The sequence below is a fragment of the Apaloderma vittatum genome, unplaced genomic scaffold (assembly GCF_000703405.1).
Source record: "Apaloderma vittatum isolate BGI_N311 unplaced genomic scaffold, ASM70340v1 scaffold36337, whole genome shotgun sequence".
NCBI lineage: Eukaryota > Metazoa > Chordata > Aves > Trogoniformes > Trogonidae > Apaloderma > Apaloderma vittatum.
This window is the reverse complement of record NW_009727349.1, coordinates 1-10,767: the sequence shown is the minus strand read 5'-3', so window position 1 is coordinate 10,767 and position 10,767 is coordinate 1. Positions and strand designations below refer to the sequence as shown.

Below are 10,767 nucleotides of genomic sequence, written 5' to 3'. Positions count from 1 at the left end.
AGGAATGCCTCCGACAAGACAGCCTTTTGCAAAAGACTACACTGCTGCAGTCTCTCCCGCCGAATGAAATCCCGCAGATGAACTTCCCCAACAAAATACCCTTTCAGTTTATGCAGACGCTGGCACACAACCTTTACACTCTGCCAGTCAGTCCCAGCACAGCTGAGGTTTTATGGTTCTGAACGTTATCAAAATGGCTTTGTCTGTTTCTTACAGTCACATCGTTCTGGTTTAAGTTCATCTAAGGACAAAAGGAGCGCAATGTTTTTAGAGAGGCGATACCTTTGAGAAGAAAGCTGAGGTTTCAGCACGCAGCCTTCTCACTAGGAGTCTGCTTTAAAACTAAAAGCTTAAATCCTCCCTTTGTGATACTCATCAGCACAGGTTTATGTATTTCTAGTGAGAAATGGTACAAACTCCTTGTCAAACAAAACAGAAATTCTCAAGCATATTTGTGAAAATGAACAAGTGACCCCTTCTTCAACCACTCTTCTTGCCCACAGACTCCCAACAGAAACTCCCATCGGCATTCACACTCATAAATTGCCATGACAGCTAGGTACAGGTTATTTTGTTTGACCACCAAGTAAGTTTTCTGACCCTGCAATGAAGGAACTAAAACTATTAGCCCACAAAAACTCTAAAGTTATTTGAGCTGCAGGTCTGGCTTACATTCATATCCAGAACCATTCTATATATCACCTATTTCCTATACTGTCCTCCTTTCCACAAATACCCCTCACGTAATAAACCAGTTCTGAATGCAAGTCATACTTGTGTCTGCTTTTTTTCTAGACCTCCTACAGCTTGCTCCAAAACGACTTCTTCCTTCCATCTGTTTAGACACATGCAAAAGCCAAATCCCGTCATGACCTTGAGGAGCCCTAAAGAATCCCACATAAAAAACCCCCCAAACTCAAGTACTTTGTGCTAAGGCACACAGGAATTTTCTCTCCAGCAAAGCGTGAGGAGGGTCTCATTTAGGATGTCGTAGCACAAGCGGAGCAAAAGGGAAAGGATGTTCACAATCGCTATTCCTGAGCACCCAAATCTAGTCACGGACGAGCGATATATGTACTGTATTAACGCTGCTGCTGTTTGGACGGCGGCAAGGGCTCGCACGGAGGACAGTGCTAAGCTCCACATCAGCAACCACCTGTCGAGCCTCGGCCAACGCCTGCTGCAGCTTGCTTATGGGGGAACTGGTGTCCTGGAAGAGACAGAAAGTGAGGCCAAGTTAGGAAGTGATCTTTCTGGAACACATGGAAGGATCGTAACATATGGAGAACCATTCTGAGTTCAAAATACTACAATGTAACGCTGCTCCAGACGGTCTAAATGATGGTATTTCTAATAAACACGGCAGCCTTTCCCAGGGTCAGCTTTTGAACAGATCTTTGCATGCATGTATACATAGGATGTACAAAAGGAGCACTGGAGTGATAAATGGGAGAGTAAACAAAGATATGAGAAAGAGACAAAGCAAGAAAGGCAAAACAAGAAAGAACAGTGTCCAAGAGTTGCTAATAACTGTGTCGAAGAGTACTCAGATATTGTGCTGTATTGGAATTCCCATCATCCATTATCCTAAAGCCTTTTATTTTAAAACCTCATCTTTTTTTTTTCCCCTGAAGTCACACTTACGCTGTCCAAGACATATTGAGACAGCAAGGAATTATTCTGAAACAATAATTTACCCCTTTGCTTTAATCCTCCTGTCCCATCATTCCAGTCCCTAGTTCTGCCGTGCCAGCAGACATTTGCTTTCCTACCATCAGCCCCAATTCCCCTTAAAATTAATGAAGTACATTCTGCAATAAAACACTGACTTGGTCCGTGGTAGCACTGCAGGATCTGTTTGTTGGCTTAGCCACTAAGAGGTTATTGATCTCCACGGGGAAGTCTTCATTAAAGAATTTCTCACATCTTTGAGGCCTGTTTCCTTTCTGGGCAGCCATCAAACAGGGAGAATCCAAGTGAAAAGAATGCAGATCCACAATTTCTTCACTGTTTAAAAAAAAACCACAAAACCACAACGTTGCCAGGAACAGTATGACCATCCTTGTTAAACTTTCATGGCACAACGTAAATTATTATGAGGGACAACATAAATAATTATGAGGGACAACATAAATAATTATGGGTTCTGAGCCAAGAAAACCATCAGGTATGCAAAATTACTCTGTTCCTCAGAGTGGTTCCCATGTTTAACAGCTCCATGAGATCGGTTTCATCCTCTGAGGACAACAGTTTGACGTTCAACCAGTTTCAAGAACAGCCCCATTACCACGTGCTTGACAACCCAGTTAAATCTTCCAAAGAGCACAACATCTCTAGTTCTTCTTTATACTTTGGTATTCCTTCTTCTCTCATTCCCTACTCTCTTTTTTTACGACCATTTGGCAAATTGATATTTCCCGGTGCACTTTTCAGGGGGATTCCACCGTCTTTTGAAAAGTCATCAGCTCACTTCAGCGATCACAGGGGAGCTTTCCCAAAGAGGCTTTATTTTATTCATTTTTAAATACAGCAGCAAACAGTAAGGTGCTGTTGGGGCAAACTGTGATTAAACCCAAAACTCAGTTGCCTGACTCCCATTTCAGTGTGGGGCTGAAGCAACCGATCTATTTGCCTACACCTTCCCCGTGGTTTTAAAGCAAAACAAGATAATAATTTAGCAGTGGGTGTATCTGATTGTATTTAGGAGTATCTGGAAAGCAATTTAAGTGACAGTTAAAGCCACGAAGCATGCCCTGCACCTTAGTACTGTCTGAATGCCGACTCGCAGCCATCCCAAGTTTGTCCAAATACGAAAGGTCTTTAGCTCTTAAATGCCTGTGAAATGGTTGAAATTTTTCTCTTACACCTTTCCCACACAAGTTAACTTCAGCACAGGCTGCCCTAGAGAAAAGCCATTCTCAGTTTCAATCCCTTAAACCACAATTTGATCAAAAACGTCCCAAATCCCTCGCTCAGCTCCAACACCAATTCATCACAAATTAAGATTAGAAACAAACAAACAAACAAAAAAAGTACCACGTTTGAAATTATTTTGATCATCTACTCCAGCAGCACAGGAACTCGGGAGCACCCTAAGGCCCCTGCGCTGTGATTTCCCCCAGCAGCAAGCGCTGTCTGCGCCCTGGTTTCTACTCACAGCTTCAACTGCTGATTTCCACTTCATACAGTTTTTAAGAAGAAAACAGCAATCATCTCCCTAAAATAAAACATTTCTGTATTCATCACACTTCTGAACAAAAGAGAAGCACAGGGCTAGCGCTGCCTGGATCCGGTTAATAATTAAAATATCTATCTATTTTAAAGCAAATACTATCTTCAAATTTACCACATTTCATTAAATATTCTTTAGGTCCTTATTTTGGTGGAACACCGCACTCCATACCTGGCAAGACTGTTACAAAAAAAGGTTTATTTTTAAATGACATTCAACCTAAGTGTTATAGAAGGCATACAGAATTTGTTCATCAAATTTTATGCTGTGCTAGAAATGAAGTTGTTTAGGCTACAATATCCTGCTAAGCAAACATAATCTTCCCCAGCACCAAGGTCAGGCTTGTACACAGGGGGAGCTGTCTAGCACCAGCTGCAAAAGAACAAAGACTAGCAGGATGGACTCACTGTAAGAGTATATAAAAACAAAAAATAATTGACAAGAACCTAGTGATAAAGGACCATCTGGTGATGAAAGGCCCCTGCGGAATTCGAGGACAAAGATATCTTCCGAAATGTGCTGAGAGCAACTAGTTTCTGAACCAAGGTAAAAGTTTATCGTGAGGAAGACCTACAGCCTTCATACCTGAAGACCCCTGCCCAAGACCACCAGGAGGCACTGCGCAGGTGTCAAGAGGAGGAGCAGCCGACCAACATCTAATGAATATGTAATTTTCTGTGCATATAACCAAGGTATCTGCCCGTGCACGGGTGCAGCTGTGGTATGAGCACTCCTGGTGAGAGCTGCTCCCCGCTGCCCAGCGCTGTTTTGCTTACTCAGCCGCTTGCTAAATTTAATAAATTTTATGAATCACTTAAATTCTAAATTGGCTCCTGGGTTTTATTCCCTCAATTTATAACACTAAGCAAAAGCCCTTGTGAGAAAGGCCAGCTCAGAAGCATCTGCTGTGCCTCGTGTCGTTTCTCTTGTAAAACCCAGGGATACAAAAGGCTTTCTTTTAAGAGAGAAAAGCTCATGATTGCGTGCATCTGATGAGGAAAGGCTCTGGAGAGCCTTTCTAAAATCAGAACCAGGATAAAAATCCAAAGGCAGCAAAAGCTGCTCCAACATAAATGAAGTCAGAGCGCCGAGAAACGACTCCTGCGCTACAGCATTTCACAAGCGCTCTGCCAGTCGGCTAAGGTGCTATTTGGCAGCGTTAGTCGCCTTCTTGTTGGCTGTTCCAGAACTCAAGAACTCATGTCAAAAATATTTGCTGGGCTGACAGGGAGGTGCCAGCACCCTTCCCTCCACACAAAATACATCATCGGCACTACCAAGCCAGCAGTGAGAAAACTGGAGGATCCAGATTCAAGTCCCAGAAGGAATGTTGTGTTCGGTCTCTGCCACTAACACCTTAACAGAAGCCCACGTGGAAAAAAACAATGTTAGTGCCTTCCTGCCATTTACGGGGCGAGATTTTGTTCTGGGGCAAATCAGAGTCAGTTGAGGACGCAAAGTGGAGAGGCTGGGATTTGCACGGAGTCCCCAACAAGCCAGGGCTCCTGACCAAATGTAGGCATCAAGAAAACTTGAGAGCTCCGCAGCAAATCCCAAACGGGGAGAGCAGCCCTCCCTCGCTGAAGGGTAAATGCTCCTGCGGCACTTCCCCGCATGGAATTTGTTCTGTCTCCCCTAAAATCCTCTTAAGGACAAGACAAAAAGCGAAAGCAGTTTCACCATTCAGCCTCCAAAGAGATTTGGAGGGGTGGCAGCGTGTCATTTGTGCTGCTGGGGGAGTAGATAAGAAAGGTCAGGGCAGACTCAAGGAGAAGGGAGCCTTTTTAATGATTTATAGACAGTGGAAACTAGAGAGTCCACGCACAGCGTGAAGCTGGGCTAAGCCAGGTGGGAATGTGCCGGGACAGCATTCTTTTCCAACGGCTGCCCATTCACCTTGTTACTAAACAAGGTCTGTCCCACTGCAGGAACAATTTCTGTAGTATTTTTGTTTTAAAAGCAACACCAAATGAAAGTATCCACACATCCGATACTTCCATTCCATCGTGTTAATTCGTTCGGACGTGGGGCAGACTTGCTGACTAAAATTCTCAGCCAGTTTAAACAGCTGTTCACTTACTGCACTTGTCAAGTTACCAGCTGAAAAACTGCTGCTCCCTCTCTTCTCAGTCTAAAAAGGCAGTTCTGAAATCTCTGTAGAACTTCAGAAATCCTTCTGAAGTCGAGCTGGTAAGTCAGTCGATTTTTTGGAAAGGAAACAGAGAAACCAAGACAACAAATGCACAGAAGTTCACAGCTCTGAACACCCTTCCTTGTGCAGGTATAAAACCACTTCTACAAATGCAAAGCAGCATTTATCTCCCAGATACCTTCCAACACCACTAAGACACCTGAATATTTTCCCAACGCTCCTCAGAAACCTCATTCCGCTCATCTCCAACCACACGTCCTTTTTCCTCCACCAACAGAAACACACAGAGAGAGTTCCACGAGCAACGATGCAGCACAAAGCGGACAGATTGCTGTCCTTTAAATCTTGCCATCTCATTTTCTTGCCCTGAGTGAGGAAAGCAGCCTGTGCGGAAGAGCTCTGTCCTACATTCTTGCCCAGCCAATGTGTGATTTCTCAACAGGAATAACACAGTCACGAAAGCATCACACAAAATCTAGGTGCGTTTGCCTTACAGAAACGGCGCCGCAGAAATCCAACACTGGCAGAGCGTATTTCAGCCACCAGATTTACAAGCAACAGCTGGTATTTCAAAAAACCCTAAGATTTTAAAAATCTGCATTCTTCTCAATGAGTTGATTCAGCAAGTTCTGTGGTACGGCAGCTTCTCCTACCCACACAGCTCTGGGGGATAAGAGATGTGAAAAAAGAAATGCATAAAAATACAATCATGATATCTTAGAGCTATTATAACTTATTTTAAATTTACTGCTTTTCAAGACAGTAGACCAACTCTAAAACACCATATACTCTACACGAGAGCTTGTACACCCAAGTTTCTACATAACTTCAGCTTGCACCTCACTATTTCTTACGTGTAACAAGCACATAACCTTGTTGAGCTGGCACATTTCATCTCTTGTGCAGTCTTGAGACGGCTGCAATCTTTTCCATGCCATACACTTTAATGTCCTCGTATGCGTTTGAAAATCTTCAGCCACTCCAGATCTGATATTGGCTTCCACCACGCAGAATCTGAATCAGATTCAGACTCATGAACTGCAGCAGGAACCTCTTTGCTTTTTCTTGGAACCTGTGCAGTTCCCCAGTCCTCGCACATCCCGTGGGTGCCCTCAGTGCTAATCACGTCTGTCTTGCTGTTACTTTCAGGGGCAGAGAATGCCACAGCTATGCTGCAATAGCATGACAAAGAAAACAGTCAGAAATACTGCATTTAAAGAGCATACATAACTGTCCTCAAGGTTAAAGCGACACGTTAACCAGAGGCTGTTGCCACAGTTCTGCGATAGTTTGTATACTGACAGGCAGCTGCATCCTGCCAAAAGCCAACAGAATTCTGCCCAGATTTGGCTGTTAGTTCCCAAAATCAGCCCAAGAGTTCTCTTATGTTTCATACAGCATGGCAATTCTGCCTGAACCTCCACGGGTGTGCACCTATTTCTTAATCTGAAAGCAAAATAAGGTTTGAGTTTTAAACAAAAGTAGTAGTGGGTCAGATTAACAACTCCTACCACCGTAACTTTTTTTTTTTTTAAAAAAATCATTAACTGTCTGGCCTGCAGACAAGCTTTATTCTGTGACTGATACGCATGGTGTCGCCTGACCAAAAAAACAGGTATCTGTCAACTTTACTGGATGTTTGTGGCCAAGTCCAGCAAAGCCACCTTGACACATCTGGTTTAGGATGGTAGTTGTGGCTGAACAGGGGAGCCTCTTTCTGAGAATAAATTACTTATAAAAAAAAAATAAAAACACTTTACCTCCTTTCATGAGCCGCCTTTTCATGCATTTGCCTTAATTGCTGAGAGCTCTCCAAATTGACGCGAAAAAACTCCAAGTCACGTTGCTGTTTCACGTAGATCTGTTTAAAGATAGTAACGTGCATTAGTGAAAGTTTGGAGTGCAGGAACATTGTCATCGGGTTGCTCGCCTTCCAAAACTATCCTTAAAACATTTTTATAATCAAACTGTTGTCAAAGCCTTCCAAATCCAAGAGGTCATCTCTGCATGTATTTAGGTACTAAACAGTCTTTCAATTAGAAGAACGCAGCAGTGTTCTAAAATGGAACCACCCTGAACCATAAATACAGTATCATTATTGTAATTTGGTATTTTCTACATGTTGTTATTATAGTCTTCAAAGTTATGCAGAATTACAGGACATGGAATGACGATCCCGCTATTTGGCTTTCACTGCAGGGGATTTTTTGCAAAGCTGATGTAGAAGATAACACACCATTGAAGATAAGGCAACTCTTGGGCAGGTGTGCTCCCGCTGCCTCTCACCTGACTCGCAGAGCCTGGCACGCTCCGGTCACACGTACCTGCTGACAGGCTGTTATCTCAACAGGGTGCCCCACTTCACTGCTACCAGGGGGGTATTTACACATTGCAAGACTGAGTAAATAAAATTACACAGAAAAAGCTTCAAAGCACAAGTAAACACGAGGCTTTGTACCACGGGCTTTAAAAAATAATTTAAAAAAAAAAAATCAATATTCTATAGGGATCACAAGGCAGAAACAGCAATTTTTCTTCTTACTTAATAACAGTTAGATCTAAATTCTTTACAGTATTCCATGCCGATTTGGTCTTATTGAAAGATGTCTTAATAACCTCAGAGTAGAAGCAGATTAGGGTTGTACCTGTCGCAGATTTGACAGCTCTGTGTCAGTCTGTGCTTGCTTAGACTTGGCGAACTGTAGAAGCTGATCTTTTCTCTTTGCATTCTCAACTGTTTCAAAACATGCAATTTTTTAATGACTTGAAGCGAACAGACACAAAGCAAGCACATCGAAGCCTCTGAGCTGCTGAAAGCCAAGGCATGAAAACCCAACTGCCCCGACTTACCGGCAAGCGCAAGCTCATTCCTCAAGTAGCTGTTTTCTTCTTTGAGGTGCATGATTTCTTCCTGCTGCTTGTTATTTTCTTCCACCTTTGCACAAAGGTCATCTTTAAAACAAAACGTAGCATTTCACAGAACGAGAAGGAATCAAGCCGCTCTGCACTGCATTAGGTGCCCTGTACAAACATTTACCTTTCAGCTCATTTGTTTCAAGCACTAGTTCTTTCAGTCTCAGTTGGAGGTCTTGCTTTTCTTTGTTGAGATTGAATTCCGCCGTCTTTGCTGCACGCAATGCACTGTCCAGCTTTTTGAATTTAGATGTAGACTCAGTAATGTAATCGGTCGTTTCAAGTATAATCTCATCCTGGAATATGTAATAGAATGCACTCTCGATTACTGTTCTAGCTCACGCATGGATTTTCACAAAAAACCAGTACATCTTACTGCAGTAGTTATAGCTACGCCACAGATTTTCTTCTGAGCTCTTGAGGAAAAAAAAAAAATAAATCAAAGCCAGGAAACAAGTCTTTTTATGAAAATAAACCAGCTTATTGTTTGTTGACTGTTTTTTCCTTCTCAAGCCTACGAATTAAACAGCAGCGAGATCAACGGTGGCTAAAATCACCAATAATCACGCTGCAGTTTGACCACATTTAGTGCCTGATGAGATGACAGATGTTACCTTCCACTTAAGCACAATAAGAAGCTCCTGTTCCCTTGCTTGCAGCTGGCCTGTTTTAGCTGACAGTTCCAAAACTGAGCACTGGAGACTTTGGTTTTTCTCCTGGCCAAAAGAAATAAGATCATCAGTTACTACTTCGGTGAGTCAAAATTACTCTTTTTTCAGTGAATGTGTGCACGGCTTTATTTAAATGTCACGAATGGCAACGTGGGATTCTGAGCAAGCTGTGAGGATCTGGAAAAAAGAGGACTGGAGTAAAAATTGTTGCCCAATTCATTACAACCGAACTCGCTAGCGATCAACGGTCTTGATATCCCCCGTGTCTTAAGTCAAGCCGATTAGACAGATGAAAGCGCACAAATACTGCTTTACTGTACTGCATACGGGGGAAAAATTATCCCAATAAACACACTGTTGCCAAATCACTTTTAAAAAATATCTAGAGCCCTTGCATACCAACTATTTCCATATCCTTAAGCTGTTTTCAGAATGTCACCGTTGGTAATACTCAACGCTGTACAGAAAATCGCCTGGAAATTCTTAACCAAGCAACAGCACTGTTCTGGGGGCCAGCACTGCCTTTTGCAGTCACGGTGCCCGACACTGTGGTTCTGAGCAGCGTTCCTCAAAACTAAGCAAACAAACAGCAAACTCCAAATCCTAGTTTAGGAAAGTTTTTCGGTTGTGGTCTTTTTTTTTTTCCAAATGAAGGAATCAGTTATACCTGAATCTACTGTACTAAAAGACAAATGCAACTCAGGTGCCTTAATACAAAATATTTATTCACTAGTGACACTCAGAAATGCCACAGGCATTCCGTACATGCAAATTCAGACCGTTATTCTACTCCTACCTCCAGAGCCTGACAGCGAACAGTTGCTTCTGTTACTTTTTGAGACAGCTTTTTGAATTTATGTTGTGTCAGTGATTTTATAATTTCATTTCTCTTGTTCAGCTCATCTGAAAAGAAAGGAGACAAGGTATGTGTGAGAAGGCAGTCCTGCAATTTTTAAAATCCGTTCTCCTCCTCCTCAATTATTTATTTATTTATCTGTTTGTTTGTTTCTTTGTTTTAAAGAACCCACAAAACCAACCTACATATACAAAGGAGAAGGCGCTATCTGATCATTATAGCCCCTTTAAGACCACATGACTTTAGTACCATTGTGGAAGTTTTGATCTCAGAAAAGAAATGACCAACTTTAAGGCTGAAGGGTAAGAAATGATACCTTATACGATGCAAAACTGTTATTGAGGGGTTTAAGCACTGTACATAAAGGACCAGGCTCTCTCTCTTTATACACACAATACTTACTGTTTAGTGAATTGCATTGTTCGGCTAAAGTCAGTACTTTTTGCCGATCGCCTTCCCAGGCCAGACGCTGTCGCTGGTGCGCTGCGACCATGTCATTGAGTTCCTCATCACGATCTTTCAGTTCTGCCTTTAAAAGCTGGAGTTCTTGCCTCTGTTTCTCTGTGGTGCTGTTCTCAAAGCTTGGGCCAAGCTTCTAGAAAAGGCAACACGTTTCAACATAAGAAGCAGCGACGAATTCTCTTGTAATAAAAAGTCCAAGTATTAACTTGAGCTAAAGTATTTTTATACCACAGAGACCATTCCAAACAGTTCCTCAAGCTTGTCGTACCACCTGTGGCCCTTGACTGAAACTGCTCGCAGTACAAGGAGTGCTTTCACATTAAAAATAAAGAGTGTCGATTGCTAACTGTACTTTATTTTTTTTTTACCTGTGGCGACGCAGAAGGTGGCAGTGATGAATTCATAGTGGATGGGGGACCACGGTGCTACCAGAGCTGAGCGGACACTGGTAACTGCCTGCCAGGGGCACGTTCAGCGCACA

General features: G+C 42.6%; 1 protein-coding gene across 1 annotated transcript in view; it reads right to left on the bottom strand.

Annotated features, from left to right (window-relative positions):
* CCDC62 (coiled-coil domain containing 62) overlaps positions 1–10,690 on the bottom strand; it is a gene marked incomplete at its 3' end in the record, with an annotated part of 11,406 nt that extends 716 nt beyond the window's left edge. Inside the window, 12 exon segments of the mRNA XM_009873642.1 lie at positions 1,079–1,210; positions 1,830–2,007; positions 6,257–6,556; positions 7,145–7,245; positions 7,709–7,711; positions 8,030–8,118; positions 8,235–8,336; positions 8,422–8,593; positions 8,912–9,013; positions 9,765–9,871; positions 10,227–10,419; positions 10,655–10,690. Of these exon segments, the coding sequence (XP_009871944.1) occupies positions 1,079–1,210; positions 1,830–2,007; positions 6,257–6,556; positions 7,145–7,245; positions 7,709–7,711; positions 8,030–8,118; positions 8,235–8,336; positions 8,422–8,593; positions 8,912–9,013; positions 9,765–9,871; positions 10,227–10,419; positions 10,655–10,690 (1,515 nt within the window).
* Between the last annotated feature and the right edge of the window lie 77 nt (positions 10,691–10,767).